The sequence below is a fragment of the Manis javanica genome, chromosome 4 (genome assembly GCF_040802235.1).
Source record: "Manis javanica isolate MJ-LG chromosome 4, MJ_LKY, whole genome shotgun sequence".
Taxonomy (NCBI): Eukaryota; Metazoa; Chordata; class Mammalia; order Pholidota; family Manidae; genus Manis; species Manis javanica.
The window spans coordinates 72,460,268-72,485,737 of NC_133159.1; the positions used below are offsets into that span (position 1 = coordinate 72,460,268).

General features: G+C 34.3%; 1 protein-coding gene across 4 annotated transcripts in view; it reads right to left on the bottom strand.

The window, feature by feature from the left end:
* Positions 1-25,470, bottom strand: part of COL24A1 (collagen type XXIV alpha 1 chain) — a 364,470-nt gene that overhangs the window by 300,138 nt on the left and 38,862 nt on the right. For all 4 annotated transcript variants that reach the window (XM_073234227.1, XM_073234226.1, XM_073234225.1 and 1 more), the window contains 2 exons: positions 5,142-5,195; positions 1,995-2,048 (listed from right to left, as the gene is read on the bottom strand). In XM_073234227.1, coding sequence (XP_073090328.1) covers positions 1,995-2,048; positions 5,142-5,195 — 108 coding nt within the window. The remainder of the gene's footprint in view (positions 1-1,994; positions 2,049-5,141; positions 5,196-25,470) is intronic.

A 25,470-nucleotide genomic window follows, 5' to 3' on the forward strand; every position in this document is an offset into this window, starting at 1 on the left:
TTAATGATAAAAGCCAAATTTTAAAACTTAAAAAATCATGTAAAATTCTGTGAAAGGTATTCAATCCATGGCACAGTGTGTTTAAAATAATGTTCTTATTTCACTTTACTAGATTTACACAGACCAATAAGAACACATTAATCTTAGTATTTTAAAGTGCTGATGGGTCAAGACCTGTATAGTATGCACACAGGTGTTTGGAAGCTAGTATCTCCTGCTTTAAGTAAGTACAATTTCAAAGTTAAAATGATAATCTGATCTAATGGTTAAAATCAGCCTTTTAAAACTGCCTCTATAAATAATATCTCTCTGTATATTCCTCACACAACAACCACTCAACCTTTACTTAGTATTTCCTTCTCTGGATTGCTAATTTCATAAACCACAGGCTTCATTTAAGCTCAGAAAGTAATGATTAGTTTGTTTTTCTCTCATATGTAGTGTCAGCCTTTAGGGTGCAATAACTGTATATCAAATAAATTTAATATCAAATAAAATAAAGATAATTTCCATTTTATAAGATCTTCTTTGTTTGATGCTATTCATCAGTACAGTTTCCTGGGAGGTATACTTAGTGATCAGAGGTGTACTAAGTAGCATTAATCAAACAGATTCTTTGCTGTATATCAAGACTGATTCTATTGGAAATTATCACTTTGCAATTTCTATCTCCATGGGAGCAACCAACAATCTCAAAGAAGTTTTCAGGTTCTACATACTGTCTAAGATGAAGACTAGTCTGAGGATCATACAGATAATGGTGTTTGTGTGGTCATGGGAGGAAAAATACTCCATAAGATCAAGACCTTCTTCATCATTTTATAATTCAGCAAGGGTTATGAAGAAAAGCAAAAAGGTCAGGATCTTTTCCAAAACCAGATAAATAGTTGGTGGTTAGCATTTATTAGGGCTTACTATTTGTCTGACACAGTATTCCTTGGGTTATATCATTTCATGTTCCCAACAATTCCCTATGAAGTTGGTAGTAGTAGCTCCACATTTACAGATAAGTCAACTGAAGCTGAGAGAAGTTTAGCAACCTCCCCAAGGTCGATGGTACCTAGAAAATGGCAGATGGGATTTGAACCAAGTAAAGATCTGAATACCACCTCCAACCTATATCTCCTGAGAGGAAAGGAATATGACATGTTAAGACACTGACACAGATCATTATTATATGCATTTAGCTTTCCATATCATGTCAAATACTACCCTCCAATATTTTGGGGTCCTTAATACCTTAGAAAGAAATTTTGTGTCTTTCTTATCCCCTGTAGGAAATCGACAACTCAGAGTTTGCAGGGGGAGGGGTGTGAAAAAGCCAAATATACAGAGGAGAATCCAGGAAACTGTACATCATATTCTCTGAAATAATTATGCCAGCTGTGTTAGTATTCCTTTTTACCTCAGAAAAAAGCCTAGTCATTTGCATATGTCTACTGTTTTTTGTTGTGTGTTTTTTTTTTTTTGCTAGCTATACCTAATCCTCACTTCTACCCTACCCTTCAGGCTTCACATTTATATTTTTATATATAGCTATATAGAATGATACATATATCTACATATATCATGTCAAAGATTATTATTTCCTAAGAAAATGAGAACATCCTAAATAAAGCCAAGTATATAACCAATGTACCTTACACTTGGGACATATAAAAGTTAAAAAATGACTTCACAGTTTTAAAAGTAGGTTATTGTTCTAATAGAATAAAAAAAGAGAAAACCTACAATATTTTTTCAGTAACTTTGACTTTCTCCACATGTGAATTTTGTGCCCAACATTAACTGAAGGCTTTTTAAAATTTTTTTCATAAAACCCTGCCTTTTGTGGGCATCCCTTTCCTGGATTAGGAGAAAAAGCTGATTCCTTTTGCTGAGAAAAGGGAATTTAAAACACTGGCTTTGGGCTTAACTTTGAAATGAGATTTTAGGAGCTGAAGAACTCCCAGATCCATGACATCCAATAATGTCACAGTAAAACTCTATCTTACCTTATTACCTTGCATACCGGGGGAGCCCATTAAACCAGAAAGGCCTTGATCACCCTGAGAACAAAACACAAGAGGTTTAATATTGTGAAATTGAACTGAAAATTAGAATTCCCTTAATGCAGGATTTCATCATGGATGTAAAAATCTTACTGCATTCATTTCTGATCTTCACAATCTGGCTCAACTTCCACCTCGTTTCTGAGACTTGCTGAGACGTTTCCGGGAGGCTCCCAGCTTTTCTCTCTCCAGTGCTGAACACCTGCACTACACCTCCCCACCTCCAGGCCCCTGCAACTTTTTCTCTTAAGTTCTTTTCTCTAGGAATGCCCTTACTCTCCAAATTCCTGTCGTTCCAAGGTTTACTGTATTAAAAAAATCTAAAGGGGTTTACTTAAAAACTCTACAAGCACTCTGCACAGTAGCCTGGGGGGCTCAGGCCTTCCCCATTAGTTTCACATGGTGCACCAGGAAAAGGGTCGTTTCCACTTCCGGGCTTCACTGGCGCTTTCTGCTCTCACAGTTCCGCTTTCAGTTATGAAACTGTCCTGGGGACCCGTGTGTGTGACTACAGCAGATTGGACTTTACCTATTAGGGACGCCACCCGCCATAACATTAATGAGGGCCTGCAAGCCCATCCTGTGGTAGGAGGACAAAGTGAACCTGTGAGGGCAAAGGAGTGTCTGTGGTAGTAAAGTGACAATAGGAGAGACAGGAGACTGTGTGAATTGACAAGGAAAAAACATGTCAAAAAGAAATGGGGGGAACATCTTGAGCTAGTTTTCTCCAAGTTTGCTTTTTCTTTACCTCCCTTCCTCTCCCTCTTTCTGCTGCAACAAATTTATCATGTGAAAAAAAAGTTTGAAAGAAAAAAGAGTACTTAGGTAATAATCATAAGTAAACTCCTCTGTCTCTTTATATTCTCTTTAATTTATAAGTCATTACCTACTTTAATATGTCACCTAATTAAACAAGCACAAGGGAAAAATGTGTTTCCATTTATACAAATATGCTTCTTCCCAACATTTTATTAAGATGGCTTCCATTTGCCATGGGATGACTAGTTTATACAGATAGTTGTATTTTCTTTTTTTATACATTATTACTCTGACAGAGGAAAAAGAAAACTGCATTAGGAAACAGGAGACTGGAGGCCTATCTTCCACTAGATCTAAGCATGGGTGGATCAGGTGATTTCCCTTCAAAATTCCTCCCTCTGAAAAATGAAAATAATAATACCTCACCTTTCTTAGGGAAAGGAAAAATTACCACTATTTGAAAATTATATTTGCATGCCACTAAGGTCCCTAAGGACTTAATCATGTATGTATGTTCTATGTTAAATATTACTTAGTGGATGTTACATGCTAAAGGACTAGTTCCTGCATTTCTTTTATTGCTTTATCATTGACCATGTAGTTATTGCAAAAATGGCTAAATGATTCAAAATAAAACACAATTGTTTCTCAATTGCTCTGTACTCCCACCAATTTAATGTTTGTATTTTAAATGTATTCATATTGTACATACAACATCCTTGGTATATCTGAATGCAATTTAATGTATATATAATTTCCTTTAAATATTTTAAAATTTTACCCTCTTAGAAGTGTATCTCTCAACTTCAAAAGCTGGATTGCATTTAAAGTTCACTGACAACATACTATAAATCCTATAACTTAGTACATTTCTCCTATATAGTATTAACCACAATTTGTAAATAAGTAACTCAAAAAGTAAAAAAAGACTGACATACTTGTAAGCCTCAACTCCCATGCTGAACAACCCTATATTTTATACAGATACTGTACACATACTGAACCTCCCTGTATTTTGTACAAAGAAGCCTCAAGGAAAGATAAAACTAAGTATATAATATAAAATAAATGTGAATGCTTAATTTGGGGAGTTTATTTAAAGCAGTCACCAAAACAGAGTGGGCCTCTAATTTCTAAGTTTTCACTATGAAATTTTTTAAAATGTCCCGTATTTAGATACTTTAAAAATGGTATTTATGTTTCTTTCCCAAATTATGGGATTTTTTTCCATGCAGTAATTAAGGAACCAATGACAATATTGTGTTTCTAATAATAAACTTTTATTCTCTTTCCCAGTTATTCAGATTCAGTAAATTCAGTTCCACCACAGCAATAAAATTCTTAAGATTATAGATTAAAAATTTTTTAACATGTTTAGTATAATATCTGCAAGGTCCATTAATATAATGTGATTTTTTTAAGTTTACAAGAATTCTGCAAGCCAATTAAATCATCAGATTTCACCCCAAGAACCACCAAAATTATTCAGGGATTTTAGAAGTTTCTGAATGTATACCACATCAACAAAAACACCCTATAATTGTATCCCATTCATCAAAGGCTTGTCTAAATAAAGCTTCCCAGATGTTATGTTATTTCTAAAGAGTCCATTGTATTCATCCTCATTGGAAAATGGTATCCTCCTAATAACAATTTTATTGCTACCTTCACTTTAAAACATTAGTTGTTTTTTTTTTTTTTACTAAGTGTGTGTGTCTGTGTGTGTGTGTGTGTGTGTGTGTGTGTCTCTGTGTGTGTGTGTGTGTGCGCGCGCACGCGCCCGCATGTGCTTAAGAGCATTTTGATTAAATGAAAAGCATACTGGACTAAAAGTCAGAAAACATAAATACATCATTAACTCTGCCACTTATTATCCATGAGTCATGTAAATTCTATGAATTGTGTTTTCTCAACTGGAAAACAAGATAATAATGACTATAGGACTTAAATAACATAAAGTATGTAGAACTGTCCTTTAAAAGGTGTAAAATGGCACTGGAATTTATATATTATTGTGTGCATGCATATAAACAGCAAATTTTTGAGGTTAAGACCACAGCCTACTCTAATTTTTGTCCCATCCATTCCTAATTAGCAGGAAGCACAATGTCAGGCCACAGTAGACAATAAAAGTAATGTTAAGATTTAAGTTGATAAATTAAGTTTACAATATAATTTACTTAATTTTTCAAATATTTCTTCCTTCATTAAAATCTACTAATTCTGTATCTTACCTATCTGATGTCAAGTAAAATCTACATTTAGAAAAGATAAAAATAATTTTTAAGTGCTTAAAATTTATCATCATGATTTTATTTCATGAACAATTACCTTTTCTCCAGAAACAGCTTGACCTGGGGAAAACCCCGGATCTCCTTTGGGGCCCTAGAAAAAACAGTTATAAAACACTTTGGTGAAGCATAAATTATATACGGTATATCATACTTCTTCAGATGTATGCATCATCAGATGCTACACACATTATATGCTATTAAAATTATTTCAAATTGAGATGGTCTAGGATTATTTATTTCTTCAATGTATATTTTTCTTAGCCTTACTTTAAATACTGAGAAGAATCCCAGATATTCCCCAGACATAGCTGATTTTTCAAATCTAATGAAGTTATATTGCTATTGAAACACCTTTCTTTAAGGGACCTAATAATGGCTCTATTAACTTTCCCATTTTTGTGACACATTGAATTATAATTCCTATTTTAGCATTAGAAAACTGGCAACTTTTAGTAAAAGAAAACTGCTTATAGTAATTCTTAAAATTTTAATACATCACTCCAAGTTGAAATATTTTTCAAAATCTTGAAATGTATATGCATTACTTTTATACTAAAGAGAAAAATAACCAAATAAACTCCAATTGTCAAAATTCTTTTTCATTCTCTTATAAAAATAGGTATTTTTATACTCTGGGAATCTATCTTTTTCATTTCAAGAGAAACATACATTATGTTTCAACAAAATTTTTTGTACAGTATTAATCTTTTTTATTATACATACTGGCAATGCATCTCTTTTTCTAACTATTTCACATCTCATAAAATTAAGAGACCACAGCTGAGACTCTTTATATGATTAAAATTCTGATTTCCTTATCCCTTTCAACTAACAAATAATTTTCCATTCCTACAGAGTTATAAATACTCTTTTTACTCTATGGGAAATAGGCAAATAGGTCTTCTTTCACAAATCCAGGGATGCTTTAAGATAGCACTCTCACTTATGAAAAGAAGGAAGACCAGACAAAAACTTCTTGGTGTTCTCCAAGACTTTTGCTTTACAAATTAGAAATGAGTCACTGGCAAAGAGTCCTATGTTCTAGAGTTAAAGAAAATTTTTAAAGAAATGGTTGTTTTACATGCTGACCTCTTTCCTTCCATTGCTGTCACCACTTCTACCACTACAGCTATAATTTTAAATCATTGATCACAAGATTATGGACCTGAGAAACAAACAGCTTTAGTGATCTCTCAATACATAGGAACTCAACACTTTATTTTTTTTAAAGTAATATATTTAGAATTTATAAGAGATATTAAAGCATATCTAGTAAGTCACAGTTTATATCTAAAGAAACAATCAGTTCTAGAAAGGTTAAATAACTTGCATAAGATTGCTTAGTAAAGAATTAGCAAACCAGGTCATTTTTTTCTGATACTACAACGTCTATGAAATAAAAATTGTATTTGTAGGCTTTAACCTTTTATTATAAAACCTTGCCAATTGTTTTGAGGCAGTATTTACAAAAAACTTAAAAAGAACTTTAAAAATTATAGCCCTTGAATAGTTTAAATACAATAAAATCCTCTGTGGCCAATGTTGCTAACTTATAAATCTCATATTAAAATTTCTTATTTTTAGGTTCTATCTGAATTTTCTATTATCTATCAGCCTCCTTAATACCATCAACTAACTTAATATTTCATCCTCTATTTAAAAAATAACTCAAGGAGTGGGCAAAAGTAATCCACTTTGCAATAAATAGACTTAAAGACAGAGCTCTATCTTATTCATAAGCTTCAAATATCTGGGCAGCCTATTTAAAGAGAGATATGTCAAATCTCTTTTATTCCCACACAAATATGCTTGAGTTAATTGATCAACTCATGTTCTAGAACTAGAATTACAAGTCAGCATGACAGAAATGCTCTTAACCTGGTCAGTTGTGGACTGATCCTTCTCAGGATAAAATAAACGCATGAAGCAGAGATTACTGAACATGCCAACTTGTCCTGAAATTTCAAAGAAGCAGGGCATTTTTCTCTGCTTTGAAGAATACTCCAGACTTCCTTACTTTCTCTTTCATTTTGTATTAATTCTATGACTCCTGATACACTCTTATAATACCTGATTGGCTTTTCAAATCCTCCTTGAAATTAAACATAATGTTTATAAATTAATCATAATTGACTTTGGCTTTCAATACTGACTTCTACTTATTCTTATATGGCTTTTGTTAAAGGAGCTGTATATCCTACTGAGTATAAATAAGAGGAAAAGGAAGTTGCCAATGCTTTATTACTCAAAGGATTCCAAAAATCCCACCTATCCTTACTTTCATAGTCTAAAATCCTTACTTTCAGAGTAGATCTTTTAGACTGTTATTGAATCTCCAGAGGGCCTTTGGTCTAGGGAGGGAAACTCCCTAAGGTACTAGACCCATTAACACATTGGAAAAGATTTATCAGATTGCAGTCAACCCAATACGATAGAAAGAGAAACAGGATTTGGAGTGAAAAGACTGCTCTGAATTTGGCATTTCTCCTCTGTAAAATGGGAATAATAATAATAATACCTATCTAGATTAGCTTGCAAGATGTAGGATCATAGTTTCTATGAAGATAGTAGTAGTTGGTATTAAAAATAACAAGACTAAAAAGACAATCGTTACAATCAATTTTACAATTTTTACTATCTTGAAAAGCAGAGAACACAACTCGAATAAATTATTGAAGGAGAAGCAAAATTTTAATGGGAAAGAATTTGGAATTGAAAAATACATAGTACAGATGAGCTAAACTGGGAGAGGATCATAAAGGAAATATTAAATGACATGATCTTGAGGTAGCATCACTTGAATAGTCTTGACTTTATTACTAATAACTACATAAGATTCATAATCTCAATTTTAAGTATTACACTCTCTAACACTTCCTATCTTTTGAGTTTACTCTCCTTAAGCCCCTATAACTTTAACAATTTCTTGACCCACTGGAACTGTAAATTTGTTATCCCACCATATTTTCACTTTCATCAACCACATGGCTTCACTTCTGGTCCTTAGTCAGCCTAAATACCAGGATTTGACATAATCACTTTACTGCATGCATATATGACACCTTTACTTCTTTCTCCATTTTATAAGCTTACCTGGCAATTTTTCAATCTCAGCTCTCCATGTACTCTGCCTCTGTCCCCTAGCAGTTGAATGTGACTAAGCAAAAACAAATCATGCTAACAAATCTCACTTTAAATTTATAACTTCTTACATGAACTGGTTTTGATTCATTTTGTTTTGTTTATTGGTGTGTCCAAAAATTGCCTTAGTCAACCCACTTTCCCATTTACATAGATAATAATTTCACAATGTCTCTCATTTTTACTCTGAGCTAATGGACTTGCTTTCAACTTTCACAAGCTCTCACAACCAAATCCACTACTTTTAAATCTGCTTCAAAGTACTCTGCCTTCAGAATCAAACCCACCATTGTCTTGCACCAGGACATGACTGGCACTGTGTTCCCAAATTTTTGTTTCTCTTTAGCAAAATTGTCATCACCAAGTAAACACACTTTAATTTCTCCTATTTTAAACAACTTTCCTTGAGCCCAGAACTCCCTTCTCTACTCCATTACACCATTCCTTTTCAAAGCAAAACTCCTAGAAAATGTTCAATGTTAATTAGGAGACTTCCTCTTTTTTATTCTCTCTTGGACCCACTCCACTCAGGCATTTGTCCCTAACACTGTCCTAGCTCATTGGTCATTCTTTCTCTTTATCTTTTGCTAGTTCCTTTTCTTGCTAATATACTAAACTCTGGAGTAACCCAAGACTAAGTCCTTGGATTCTTCTCTCCCCTCTCTACATTGATGAATATGTGATTTCATTAGCACTATAGCTTAAATTCCATATATACACTGACAACTCTGAAATTTATATTTTTAGCTATGTCATCTTTCCTGAACTCCAGATTCCTATATCCATTTTATGTCTTCAGTTTAATGTCAAACAGTCATCTCAAATTGAGTATGTCCAAAAAGGAACTCTTGGGAGTTCTGGTTCAGATAGTGGCAGAGTAGCCATTATTATTATGTGGCTAATCCTCCTGCAGACAATAATTACAAAGGATAATTATCAGGAAAATATACATAAAACAACATACTTGAATGTATAATACAGCAATCAAAACAGGACATATTGGAGGGAATTCAACTCTTGAAAGAAAAGAACACCACTTGGTATAGTACAAATTTATACAAATCTCTTCCTAATGACACTCCCCACTCTGCACAGAGTAACTAGAATTCAAGCAGAAAATCATAGGCCATTTGGCCAATGGTGTCACTGGGCTACCAGAATTACTGTAAAGTGAGGGGAAAGTCAGTGAAGATTAAAGATGGCAGCGTGAGAGGAGAGACAGAGGCTTCCTCCTAAAACTGGATACAATTAGAAAACATACTTGGCGCAACTAATCCTGAGAGAGCAGCAGGAAAGAGGATGGCTCCAGACTGCATATACCTGGAGAAAAGAGCAGACCTCACAGAACAGGGTAACATACCAAAGCTATGGCTCAGCAGGACCCAAGCCCTTCCCCTACCCCAGCTCACTGGCAGGAGGAAGAGAAATGGAGCAGGGAGGGAGTGGAAGGCCTGGGACTGCTGAATACCTAGCTCAGGAGGTCTTCTCTGGGAGCACTAACCTACATTTCATGGTGCTTTCATGATACTCATATGATTACCGGGTTGGAAAGTTAATACAGGCAGAATTCCTGGAGGGACTGAGATTCCAGCCACTTGTGGAAAGCAGGGATTCATATCTGGCTGCTCTGGGACAAAAGCTTATACCTGTGTGCTCGGCCAACTGGTTAAGGCAGTGGACAGGCACAGCATCCGGGAGGCGGGGAACAGCTCTTTCCTCCCCCCAGGCACCAGTACTGCTCCCCTGCAACCCCCAACATTGCTTCAGGGGCAGCGCAGCTCCAGAGTAGAGCTTCTAGACACTAGAGGGCACCATATACAAATATGAAACGCAAAAGGAACGTGGCTCAGAGTAAAATTAATATAACTCCAGAGAAAGACTTAAATGACATGAACCTTACAACTCTTCCTGAAAGGGAGTTCAAAATAAAAATCATCAACATGCTAATGGAGGTACAGAAAGATATCCAAGAACTCAGGAATGAATTCAGGTCAGAGATCCAATTGCTGAAGAGCACGATGGAGGGTATTAAATGAAGGTTGAATACAGTGGAGGAGACGATAAATGAAATAGAAACTAGAGAAGAGGAATACAAAGAAGTTGAGGCACACAGAGAAAAAAGGATCTCTAAGAATGAAAGAATAATGAGAGAACTGTGTGACCAATCCAAACAGAACAATATTCACATTAGAGGGATACCAGAAGAAGAAGAAGAAGAAGAGAGAGAGAAAGGGATAGAAAGTGTCTTTGAGGTGGTAGCTGCTGAAAACTTCCCCCATCTGGGGAAGGACGTAGTCTCTCAGGCCATGGAGATCCACAGATCTCCCAACACAAGGGACCCAAGGAAGACAACATCAAGACATATAGTAATAAAATTGTCAAAGATCAAGGATAAGGACAGACTACTAAAAGCAGCCAGAGAAAGAAATAAGATCACAAACAAAGGGAAGCCCATCAGGCTAACATCAGAATTCTCATCAGAAACCTTACAGGCAACAAGGGAGTGGCATGATGTATTTAATGCAATGAAGCAGAAGGGCCAGGAACCAAGATTACTTTATCTGGCAAGATTATCATTTAAATTTGAAGGAGGGATTAAACAATTTCCAGATAAGCAAAAGCTGAGAGAATTTACCTCCCACAAACCATCTCTACAGTCTATTTCGGAGGGACTGCTATAGATGGAAGTGTTCCTAAGGTTTAATAGCTGTCACCAAAGGAAATGAAACCACAGTAAAGAAAGTAGAACAGCTAATTACTAAGCAAATACAAAATTAAATTAACTACCCCCAAAGTCAATCAAGGGATAAACAAAGAATACAGAATATTATACCTAATATATAAAGAATGGAGGAGAAAGAAAAAGGAGGAGAAAAAGAAAAGAACCCTTAGATTGTGTTTGTAACAGCATACTAAGTGAGTTAAGGTAGACTCTTAGATAGTAAGGGAGTTAACCTTGAACCTTTGGTAACCACAAATCTAAAGCCTGCAATGGCAATAAGTACATACCTATTGATAATCACCGTAAATGTAAATGGACTGAATGCACCAATCAAAAGACACAGAGTCACTGAATGGACAAAAAACAAGACCATCTATATGCTGCCCACAAGAGACTCACTTTAAACCCAAAGACATACACAGACTAAAAGTGAAGGGATGGAAAAAGATATTTCATGCAACTAACAGAGAGAAAAAAGCAGTAGTTGCAATACTTGGATCAGACAAAATAGACTTCAAAACACAGGAAGTAACAACAGACAAAGAAGGACATTACATAATGAAAAGGGTCAATGCAATAAGAAGATATAACCATTACAAATATCTATGCTCCCAACACAGGAGTACCCACATATGTGAAACAAGTACTAACAGAATTAAAAGGGGAAATAGAATGCAATGCATTCATTCTAGGAGACTTCAACACTCCACTCACTCTGAAGGACAGATCAACCAGACAGAAGATAAGTAAGGAGACAGAGGCACTGAACAACACAATAGAACAGACATCTACAGAACTCTACACCCAAAAGCAACAGAATACACATTCTTCTCAAGTGCACATGGAACATTTTCAAGAATAGATCATATACTAGGCCACAAAAAGAGCCTCAGTAAATTTAAAAAGATTAAAATTGTACCAACCAGTTTTTCAGATCACAAAGCTATGAAACTAGAAATAAATTATGCAAAGAAAATGAAAAATCACACAAACACATGGAGGCTTCACAACATGCTCCTAAATAACCAATGGATAAATGACCAAATAAAAACAGAGATCAGGCAATATATGGAGACAAATGACAACAATAATTCAACACCGCAAAATCTGAGGGATGCAGCCAAGGCTGTGCTAAGAGGAAAGTATATTGCAGTACAGGCCTACCTCAAGAAAGAAGAACAATCCCATATGAACAGTCTAAACTCACAATTAATGAAACTAGAAAAAGAAGAACAAATGAGGCCCAAAGTCAGTAGAAGGAGGAACATAATAAAATTTAGACAGAAATAAATAAAATTGAGAAGAATTAAACAATAGAAAGAATCAATGAAAGCAAGAGCTGGTTCTTCAAGAAAATAAACAAAATAGATAAGCCCCTAGCCAGACTTATCAAGAAAAAAAGAGTCTACACACACAATCAGAATCAGAAACGAGAAAGGAAAAATCACTACAGACACCACAGAGATACAAAGAATTATTAGAGAATACTATGAAAAATTATATGCTAACAAACTGGATAACCAAGAATAAATGGACAACTTTCTAGAAAAATACAACCTTCCAAGGGTGACCAAGGAAGAAACAGAAAGTCTGAACAGACCAATTATAAACAAAGAAATTGAACTGGCAATCAAAAACCTACCTAAGAACAAAACTCCTGGACCAGATGGCTTCATCACTGAATTTTATCAAACATTTAGTGAAGACCTAATACCCATTCTCTTTAAAGTTTTCCAAAAAATAGAAGAGGAGGGAATATTTCCAAACTCATTCTATGAGGCCAGCATCACTCTAATACCAAAATCAGGCAAAGACACCACAAAAAAATAAAATTACAGACCAATATCCCTGATGAACATAGATGCAAAAATACTCAACAAAATATTAGCAAACCGAATTCAAAAATACAGCAAAAAGATCATCCATCATGATCAAGTTGGATTAATGCCAAGGATGCAAGGATGGTACAACATTCGAAAATCCATCAACATCATCCACCACATCAACAAAAAGGACAAAAACCACATAATCATCTCTATAGGTGCTGAAAAAGCATTTAACAAAATTCAACATCCATTCATGATAAAAAACTCTCAACAAAATGGGTATAGAGGGCAAGTACCTCAATATAATAAAGGCCATATATGACAAACCCACAGCCAACCTTATACTTAACAGTGAGAAGCTGAAAGCTTAAAGTCAGGAACAAGACAAGGATGCCCACTCTCCCCACTTCTGTTCAACATAGTTCTGGAGGTCCTAGCCATGGCAATCAGACAATACAAAGAAGTAAAAGGCATCCAGACTGGCAAGGAAGTAGTCAAACTGTCCCTTTTTGCAGATGACATGATATTGTACATTAAAAAACCCTAAAGAATCCACTCCAAAACTACTACATCTAATATCTGAATTCAGCAAAGTTGCAGGATACAAAATTAATACACAGAAATCTATGGCATTCCTATACACTAACAATGAACTAGCAGAGAGAGAAATCAGGAAAACAATTCCATTCACAATTGCATCAAAAAGAATAAAATACCTAGGAATAAACCTAATGAAGGAAGTGAAAGACCTATACTCTGAAAACTACAAGACAGTCAAGTCATGAGAGAAATTAAAGAAGATACCAATAAATGGAAACAAATCCCATGCTCATGGATAGGAAGAATTAATATTGTCAAAATGGCCATCCTGCCTAAAGCAATCTATAGATTCAATGCAATTCCTATCAAAATACCAACAGCATTCTTCAACAAACTAGATAAAATCGTCCTAAAATTTATATGGAACCACAAAAGACCTCAAATCACCAAAGCGATCCTGAGAAAGAAGAATAAAGCAGGGGGAATTATGCTCCCCAACTTCAAGCTCTAATATAAAGCCACTGTAATCAAGACAATTTGGTACTGGCACAAGAACAGACCCATGGACCAATGGAACAGACTAGAGATCCTTGATATAAACCCAACCATATATGGTCAATTAATATATGATAAAGGAGCCATAGACATACAATGGGGAAATGACAGACTCTTCAACAGCTGGTGGTGGCAAAACTGGACAGCTACATGCAAGAGATTGAAAATGGTTTATTGTTTAGCCCCATACACAAAAGTAAACTCAAAATGAATTAAAGACTTCAATGTAAGTCAAGAAACCATAAAACTCTTAGAAGACAACATAGGCAAACATCTCCTGAATATAAACTTGAGCAACTTCTTCCTGAACCCATTTCCTCGAGAAATGGAAACAAAAGCAAAAATGAACTTATGGGACTACATCAAACTAAAAAGTTTTTGTATGGCAAAAGACATCATCAACAAAACAAAAAGGCATCCTACAGTATAGGAGAATATATTTGTAAATGACAGATCTGACAAAATATATACTGAACTTACACACCTCAAAACCCAAAAAGCAAATAACCCGATTAACAAATGGGCAGAGGATATGAAGAGATGGTTCTCCAAAGAAGAAATTCAGATGGCCAACAGACACATGAAAAGATGCTCCACATCACTAATCATCAGGGAAATGTAAATTAAAACCACAATGAGATATCACCTCACACCAGTAAGGATGGCCAGCATCGAACAGACTAAGAACAACAAATGCTGGCGAGGATGCGGAGAAAGGAGAACCCTCCTACACTGCTGGTGGGAATGTAAGCTAGTTCAAACATTGTGGAAAGCAATATGGAGGTTCCTCAAAAAACTAAAAATAGTAGTATCATTTGAGCCCGGAATCCCACTTCTTGTAATATAACATACCCAAAGAATACAACTTCTCAGATTCAAAAATACATATGTACTCCTATGTTCATTGCAGTACTTTTTACAATAGCCAAGATATGGAAGCAACCTAAGTGTCCATCTGTAGATGAATGGATAAAGAAGATGTGGTACATATATACAATGGAATACTATTCATCCATAAGAAAGAAACAAATCTTATCATTTGCAACAACATAGATGGAGCTGGAGGACATTATGCTCAGTGAAATAAGCCAGGCAGAGAATGATTTCCCTCATTTGTGGATTATAACAATGAAGCAAAACTGAAGGAACAAAATGGTAGCAGACTCAAAGACTCCAAGAATGAACTAGTGGTTATCAGAGGGTAAGGGTGTGGGAGGGCAGGTGGGGAGGGAGGGAGAAGGGGACTGAGGGGTACTATGTTTAGTACACATGGTGTGGGGGATCATGGGGAGAACAGTGTATCACAGAGAAGGGACGTAGTGGATCTCTGGCAACTTGCTGCACTGATGGACAATGACTGCATTGGGGCATGGGTGGGGACTTGATAATATGGGTAAATGTAGTAACTACATTGTTTTTTCATGTGAAACCTTCATAAGAGTGTATATCAATCATACCTTAATAAAAAAAATTTTTTTTAATTGAGGAGAAAGTCCTAGAAAGAAAGAAAAGTTTTCCCAAAACCTAGATACTGACTCTTCAGTTCTTGGCTGATACTGATAATGTGGCTGAATTAGATTCTAAATAACTCAGTAGAAAGCACCAACTGGAAGGCTGAAATAATTGAACATAAATTTCAATGGTTGGCTATCACAAGGGAAACAGTTTGGGATTTAAGCTACATTATTTTAGAGGGACATAGTAAATGCTTTGGTAAATAGCTTTGGTAAATTCAGGTAGGGCTATACTTTAGAAGCAAGTACTATATCCTTGGACTAATGGATTCACATTAATAGTTGAGCAAAACTGAAAGAAACTTATTTCTGCCCTTGAAAATAATTACCAAACCTGCAAAGGTTTAAGGTGATAAGCCAGTTATTTAAATGCCTACAGAACAAAAATCAGCAGTCATCAAAGAATGTTAGAGGAAGATAACAGAATCTAAAGTCCCTCCATGTATTATCCATAATATCTGGTATATAATCAAATTTTTGTAGACATACAAAGAAATGAAAAATCTGACCTGAGTAAAAGAAAAAAGGTGTCAACACAAACAGATCCCAAGAGAACCCAGATGTTGGAATTAGTAGGTGAGGATTTAAAATTAACTATTACAAATATACTCAATGACTTATAGGAAAAATTTATCATAATAAGTAAAAAGAAAGAAATAGCAGACAAATGAAAACTATATAAAAAGAATCAAGTAAAATTCTAGAACTGATTACAATATCTGAAATGAAAAATTCACCGGATGAGATTAAAAGCAGAAGTTAAGTTTAGTGAACTTAAAGACAGATCCCTAGAAGGTACCTAATCTGAAAAAAGAGAGAAAAAAAAGTATGACAAAAAGGAACAGAGCCCTAGAGATCTGCGGGGCAAAATATTTAGTCTAATATACAAGTAAAAGGTGTCCCAGAAGGAAAGGAGAGAAAGGGACAGAAAAATTATTTGGAAAGATAATGGCAAAAATGTCCCAAATTCATTTAAAAATAACAACAGAAACAACAACTTACAGATCCAAAGCATTCTGTGAGCCCCAAACAAGAAATATTTAAGGGAAACCACTCCTATGTACCTCATAGTCAAACTGCTAAAAGCCAGACAAAGAGAAAAATCTCAAAAGCACCCATAAAAAATGATGCATCACATAGAGAATAACGATGTGAGTGATAACTGATTGGTACCAGTGGAGGTCAAATGATGAGAACAGGCATCTTTAAAGTGCTGAAAGTAAGACATTCTCAACCAAGCTTTTCATATGCTATAAAAATATCCTTCAAAAAGATGTAGACAAAATAAATTTCAGGTAAACAAAAACCAAGAGACTCTAATATCAGCAGAACTGCACTCCAAAAAATATTGAAGGAAATTCAATGAGCTAAGGGATATGACACAGGTAGAAACTCAGGTCAGTGGGAAGGAATGAAGAGCCCTGAAAATGGAAATAAACAAGGCAATATGAATGACTCCCTTGTTTGTTTTTCTCTTAATTGCTTTGAAAGAGTGATTATTTAATACAAAAATTATTACATTGTATTATGGGACTTATAATGGCAGAGATGTAAAAGAAATGATAGCAGAACACAAAGGATGGAGGTAGTGGGTAAACATAACATAATGTCATGAGGGTCTTTATTTTACATGACTTTATTTTGTACTTTATTTTACATGAAGTGCTACATTTTAACTCTAAGGAACCTAGAGTAAGTTAAAGATGCATATTGTATTCCCTAGAGCAACAACCAATCAATTGATCAGATATAACTGAAATACCAATAGAGAAATTAAATGGAACACTAAAGCATATTTGATTAACCCCAAAGAGGGCAGAAAGTGAGGAATAATGGAACAAAGAACAGATGGAATAAACGTCAAAGAAATGACAATACAGTAGGCCAGGACACAATCATACCAATAATTATACAAATGTAAGTGGACTTAACACTGTAATTAAAAATCAGAGATTACCAAAGTGGATAAGCAAATAAAATCCAACTGTATAGTGTCTATAAGAGATGAACTTTAAATACAAACAGGTAAAGGAAAAGAAAAATGTATATCAGGCAAACAATATGTGTACAAAAGCTGGTAGTATCTGTTACTATCAGACAAACTAGACTACAGGAAAAGGAGTATTACTGGATATAAAGAGAGATTTGATAATGACAAAAAGGTCAGTTCATCAGGAAGACATAACAATTTTTGGACATGCATGCAAAACACAGAGCTTCAAAATACCTGGAGCAAACACTGACTAAACACTACCTTAACAGTAACCAGAGAAATAGACAAATCCAAAATTACAGTTGGATATTTTAACACACTTCTCTCAGTAATTAATGTAATAAGACAAAAAAGTCTCATTTAGGATAGAAAAAATTTGACCACCACCACCAACCACCTTAATCTAATTGACATTTATAGAACATTATATCCAATAACTGCAAAATACACAGTCTTTTGATATACACATGGAATATTGATGAAGAAAGATCACATATTGGGCTTTACAATGCCCCAATCAATTTTAAGATTGAACTTTCCACAATGAGATCTTTGACTACAGTAGAACTAAATTAGAAACTAATAACAATAAGACAACCAGAAAAACTTCTAACTTTCATTCAATGAAACAACATACTTCTAAATCATCCACGAGTCAGAGAAGAAAGCACATATTTCAACCTGAATGATAATGAAAATGCAACATATATCAAATTTTGTGAGATGCAGTTAAATCAGCTCTTAGAGGGAAATTTATAACTCTAAATGTTTATATTAGAATAGGGCTAAAATCAATGAAATATTAAATAGTCTATAGAAAAAATTAGCAAAGCCAAAAGTTAGTCCTTTGAACACACTAATAGAAATGAACTCTTGATTTCCTCCCAAGCAAAAAAACAAACAAAATAAGCCAAACAAAAACCTGAAACCATGTTTCTCCTCATTCTAATACACAGTAGCTCCCATAATACCAGCTGTTCAACTGCTTACGCCTTAAATTATCTTTGAATACTCTTCTCTCTTACACTACGTAATCCATGAGAAAATCATGTTGACTATGCCACAAAATATATCTAGATTTTGACCACTTCACACCACCTTCACTGTTAACATACTACCCCATCCCATTATCAGCAAAAGCATGGGCTTAGACTAGTGAATTAGTCTGCAAACTCAAAACCTCTCCACTTTTTCCCTACCCCAATCTATTCTCCATATGACAGCAGAACTATACTCCTACAACATAAAGTGCAAAGTGCTGCAATTTATCTACTTAGAACTCTCCAATGAATATCCAACACAGTAAAACCCAACGAAAATCCTTACTACAAGGTCTTACATTATCTATCTCCTTCCATTTATCTCATTCAAGCTATTCTTCAAAGACTGCCAAGCAACCTTCTACCTCAAACCTTTTGGAGTTACTAGTTGTTTTTATTGTTATTTGTCAACCTTTCCTTCATCAGGATTGCAAAAATGGTGATTTTTAAAATTCTAGCCTTTCTTCACTTACTTGCTTTCTCTATAAAGAGGAACTTCCTTTCATTAACTATTTGGTTGCCTTGAGATTCAATTCAATATGAAAAGCAAAGCAATTTTATAAGAAAATTTTTATTCTTTTTTTTTCTTTACCATTTTTTGAAAATGGTATCATACATCTATGATATTGTAATGTAATAGAAATACATATTTGGTCTTTGTTCCTGCTTCCTGGCACAGAGCTCCTAAAATGCTTGGAATTTCTTGAGTCATAGGAGTGTCCTTTTTAATTTAAAATAAGCCCTTTGGACCACATCTGGGCCTGTGCTAATGAGATGCCTCTGACTGGTGCCAACAGATAGCTTCAGGGTGGAGGCTAGTCATGAGAAAGGCAAACAAGTGATTAGAGGGTGAGAAGTTAGTCCCAGTCCTTCCCCAACCTCCAGGGAGAGGAGGGGGTGCTAGAGACTGGGTTATAAAAACTTTTGAACAAAGAGATTCCAAGAGCTTCCAGGTTGATGAGCACACTGATGTACTAAGAAGGTGGCACACCTGAAGAGGGCATGGAAGTTCAGAGCCCCCACCCTCAATACCTTGCCCTATGCATATATTCCATTTAGTTTTTCCTGAGTTGTATCCTCTATAATGAACTGGTAAACCTAAGTGAAGTATTTTCCTGAGTTCTGGGAGCTGTTCTAGCAAAATATCAAACCTGAGGTGTATGTGTCGGGGGAGGGGCCATTGCCTGAACCCCTGAATTGGTAGTCAGCCAGGCAAAAGTGTGAGTAGTCAGGCAATACATCTGTGGCTGGCATCTCAGTGTGTGTGGGACTGAGCTCTTAAATCTGTAGAGTCTGACACTAACTGGGATTAAAGGCTACCAATGAAAGTTTTCTGGTTTGTATGATTTTAGCATCATTATAACTCATGGTTTTGGAGATTATTTAATATGATTCAATTTACTGCAGTTATTAGGCTTAAATAATGCTCAAAGTACACCATTCTTTGGCTAGTGGAAGCCTTTCCAAATTGGCTCTTAAATCCTTTAACTATGATCCTAATAGTCTTTGATAGCTAGAAGAAAGCATTTTTAATATATCTAAGTCATATTTTAAATGTGTGAAATCACAAGCACAGAATCAAAGGATTGTATTATTTGTCTGTTCCTTTCTTTGTAAGAGGGTTTCTATTGTCTATAATAATAGGAGCACTCAGTCTTCATAATTTTATCACACTCTACATTCTCAGAATGTTGGATTGAAATTGTTTCATAGCAATCTGACTTGGTAAAAACTTCTTAGAATGGGTCACCATCTATATTCAATATATTTATTTAATTAACATGCAAGGAAAATAGGACTTGTAATTTAGGGAAATACAAAACAGAGACATGGTATCATAGGGCCAAAACCAGTAATAGAACATAGCACTAATATATTACTCTTTCAGTTTCAATATTTAATATTATTAATAGAATTTTAATATTATTAATGGGACATTGTTGCAGCTTATTAAGGTTAGATGTTTTCATTTAACTGGATTAAATTTGAAGGAACTATTGGACTTGGTTAATATAAAATAAGTGGTAAATATTGGTGGGAAGGTTTCATGTTTCCTTTAAAGAAGCATTTTCATGAAAGGAACTATCCTGACCACACATTGATTTCCTGGACTAGAATTATAAGTATATGGTAGGCTGAAGATATAGACTCCTTGTTTGTTACTCACATTCAAAGGTCTACTGCATAAGCAATCATGTGCTTAATTAACAGCAATAAAAATTCCATTGCCTTGAAAATAAAGTTCATTAAATAGATAAATATGATAAACTGTGGACCAAGAAGGCATTTGGTGACAAGAAAAAAGCCATTCCCTCTAACAAATAGGAAATGGAATTTACTTTTAGAGGGACATTATTCCTACCATTAGTCTCCTGGTTTCAGTTAATGATTTCAGCTAATGAGCTCAGTTGTCTTTATTTTAAATTATACTAGTCTTAATAATGCTGAAAAAATTTGCTATGTATTGACTAAAACCTTGTGTGGTACTTTATTCTACTAATTTTTAGCAGTATAACACCATAGTTCTCAGGGACCAGAGTTCTCGGGGACTCTTCATGGAGCTTATGTTATTATCAGTATCTACAGGATGAGCTGGAACCTTGGAAAAGACATGCCTTGTTAATATTCGTAAATGAATTTGGAAAGTCTTTAAATTCCATTAGATTACCCCACTCCCACCCTGGTTCCTTAAAATGGTGTTTATAAAGGAATTCCTTGCTACATTGGGAGACAACCTGGTCTAAAGGAAAGAATAAGACAGATCCAATTTTGAATCCAACTCTACCAGTTACAAACTGTTACCTTGGGTAAGTACTTACCTCTTTGAGTATGTTTTCTCCTCTACAAAGGAGAGGTGAAAAAGCCTACTCTGAATAATACTCTTAATTGAAATGAAATTGAATGAGGTGCCACACATAAAATAATTGTCAGATATTAGATGCTCAATAAATTTTAGTTCTCCTTACTTAAGATACCCATGCCTCATCACTAATATTAAGTCAGCTTATTGGTTCAGTTTAACATTATGGATGCCCAAGACATACTGGGTGCTGGGCTAAGAACAAATGCAAAGATGAAACAGATCTGGCTCCTACACTCATATTACTAAAAGTCTCTTAAAAAAGACAAACATGTAAGTGAAAATTCACTTCACCTGAACAAATCTGAGGACTACCAGAATCGATTTACACATTTTGCCCTAGCAGCCTTATGCACAGAACATAATTTTAAACTATCTTAAGATATAGTAAGAGCCACAAGACTATTTTTGTTTTATTTAACAAATAATATACATGGTATTTTCACTAAAAGTTGCATTCTCATTGATCTAGTCATCTTACGGGTAGCTCTTTCACGAGAAGGGAGAGAGAATTTTCTTAAATGTCAACTATATGCCAGCATTCCACAAGAGGTTTTAAATGCTTCACATCATTTAACTCATATAAAGTACGTTTTGGTTCTAACAATTTTTATAAAGCACTTTAGTCCAAATGTTGTACAAAGGTTCCATGATGCATTGCATTTCCCATTTCAGTTGAATATTTCTAAACTTTCAATTACCTTAATTTGCTCTTTTATGAAAAGGTTCAGGTAAACTCCTTTCGAAATGGACAGATGATTTCTTGTGCAAATGATGAAGTGATGTTCTAATTTTCTTAAAGGCCAATAATTCTACTTTTGTTATTTTTGCTAAACAATAACTGAGAAAAGAAAGAGAGCTAGAATTGTCTTTATTCTCTAAAATTCCTTATTTTAAAAGGAATTTTTATTCTCTGAAAGAAAATAAATCCTGTGATTGACATGTCAAAATTTATTGTCAAAAGCATGCAATCCATAATCTTTTGCAATATCTTGAAAAAACATTATGAGGATTATAAAGTAGAAAGCTTAAATATTCTACTAGTATAGATTACTCTGAAACATATATTAAATATGTAGGAAAACTGATTTTGCAAAACCACACACTGCAAGCTTTATTTGATACAGTTAAAATAGTGGTAATTTTTAACACCTATCACAAATCTAATGTCCTCCACAAGTATGTACAGTTAAACCAAGTCATAGTCAGTTTGGTGTATCTTGGAGAAAGTTACCAAATTATTAAACTAAATATGAATTAAAGACCAATATTCAGGTTTATAAGATTAAGTCCTCATGAAGTCTAATTAGTTGCTCACAAAATAGAAGTAGGGCTTTTTTTAAATTCCTCATATATGGGTACCTAAAAATATTTTATTGGTGAATAGTTATAAATAGTCAAAATTATATCCACACTACTAAATATAATATTAAAGAGAAATTTTGAGATTCAAATTTTCATCTCTCCTAGATTATTTTACTGAAGACAGATATTTGTGCTAGTCAATACTGAAAAATACAGTTTTTAATCTTGGGAAAGTACTTTTTATTTGATACAAAGTTCTTCATTTTCTCAAATATATTCTAATATGTATGCACATTTTAAGAAGTCAGTTAAATGAATGGCTTTCTACATCTCTACCTTCATCTCTCTTCACCCTATTCTCCATATTTTTTATTTGTTTTGATTACCTATTACATATTATTGGTTGAGGTAGATAAGTGGGGAAGAGAACACAAGCCACGTAGAAATCCCCCCCTCATGTTCTCTGTGTTCCTTAGTAATGTGGATGTGAGACTCTTAGCTGGATGGTAAGCCCCTTGGAATTCCGCTCTGTGGAGAAATATGAGCTGGGCTTGTATAGCTACGTTAACCTTTTACTAGTCTAAACATCCTTAAAGTCCCCAAATAAATCTTGAAGGGCTAGAGAATCACAAACTAAAAAACAAATTATTTCTTTAGAAGTTAACTGTCTTTTCTCTCACTGTTAAACTTCTAGACTTGAACTAGACAGTCTTTTTAATCTCTGAGCATTTTTTATTGAGCCCATAAAATTGTTGGCAATGATAAAAAAAACTTCAGGAAATTTATATATGTTATCCTAATTATATGATGCTATTACTTATTAATAGTGATAGGATTTCTCACATTCTAGTATTATACTAACTGCTTTACTCACATTAAATTATTTAGCTTTCACTGCAGCCTTATGAAGATGTACTATGATTTTCCTCATTTTTTAGAAGAGCAAAGTAAGTTGAAAGAGGCTAAGCAAGTAATTTGCTTTTAGTCCTCCAAATCTGGAAAGCTAAGACTTGAGCCCAAATCCGTCAGCCTCCAAAACCTGTGTTCTTAACCCCTATCTTTTATTATCATATGTTTACTTCTGAGTGTGACCATAATAAGCAAAAGGGTAATTAATGAACTGAAAAGGTTCATAAAGTTACTAGCAACTAAGACCCTAATGCTTAACTAATCCCATATGTATATAAATTATCTCTCCATTCTTGTGCCTCCTCTCAAGGTAACCAGCCTGGTACATATGCTTCTACTACTCTTTTTTCTCTACTCATACAACTATCTATCAAACTATTATCTATCATACTACTATATATGCTCAGAAATATAGGCTCTAAGGTTATTTATCATAAAAACTTGATTATTCTCTAAATATCCTCACAGGTCTTTTTTCACATGAAAATATCAGGGGAATATGAAACAGGAAGACAAATGAGCTTTTATTTCCTCACTATTTATTTACACATTGAAATGGTCTTGATTTAAGGTAAACTACTCAAATCATAATCTGTATGTTTCAGAAGTTTCCATATATTGTCATCATATTTTGACAATAAAGGCTTTGGAATACCAAAGCAAGACTTTACTTGACTTTACGATAAATCATATAAATCTCAAAGTGTAGTACACTTTCAGGGAAAAGGACGTCTCTGCCAGGCCAAGACTATATTATTGCTCTGGAGATAACAGGGATCCTCAATGTACCAAGATTGACTTTATAAGTTAAAGACCTTCTAACTTATTTGAGGAAATAATGGCTGAAAACTTCCCTAGCCAGGGGAAGGGAACAGACATCCAGATCCAGGAAGCCCAGAGAGTTCTGGAAAAGATGAACCCAAAAAGATAGATACCAAGACATATTATAATTAAAATGTTAAAAGTTAAAGAAAGAATGTAAAAAGCAGCAAGAGAAAAACAAGGAAGTCCCCATAAAACTAGAAGCAGATTATTCAGCATAAGTTTTTTCCAGGCCAGAAGGGAGTGGCACAATGTATTCAAAGTGCTGAGAGGAAAAAATTTTCAACCAAGGATATGCTACCCAACAATGTTATAATTAGAAGGGAAGAAGAGAGAGTTTTTTTAGAGAAGCAGAGCTACCAGAGTGCATCATCACTAAATCAGCCTTACAACAAATGTTAAAAAGACTTTTTAAGTGGAAAAAAATACATTAATTAGTAACAAGAAAACATAAAAGTAAAAATTTCACTGGTAAAGGAAACTATATTATAAAGGTGGTGGATCAATAACTAATAAAGCTAGTATCAAGGTTAAAAGAGAAAAGTAGTAAAAAACTATAAAAATAATCGGGATACATAAAATATGAAAATTTTTACTTTTTTAAAAATGTGACATCAAAAACATAAAACATGGGGCAGGGCTTAGAATGCACTCAAATTTAAGTTTTTATCAACATAAAATAGAGTGTTACATATATTATTTATATATATATATACACATATATATAGGCTGTCATATGTGATCCATATGGCAACCACAAAGCAAAAGTCTATAGTAGATACACAAAAGATAATATGAGGGGAATCTGAGCATAATACTAAACAAAGTCATCAAACCATAAGGGACGAGAGCAAAAGAAGAAGGAACAGAAAGGAACTACAAAACAGCCAGAAAACAATGAACAAAATGACAATAAGTGCATGCCTTCCAATAGTTACTTTAACTGTAAATGGACTACATTTCCTAATCAAAACACATAGAGTGGCTGAATGGATTAAAAAAAACAGATCTATCTATCTATCTATCTACCTACCTGTATATATATATATATATATATATATATATATATATGCTGCCTCTAAGAGACTCACTTAGGACACATGCAGACTGAAAGTGTAGGGATAGAAAAAGATGTTTCA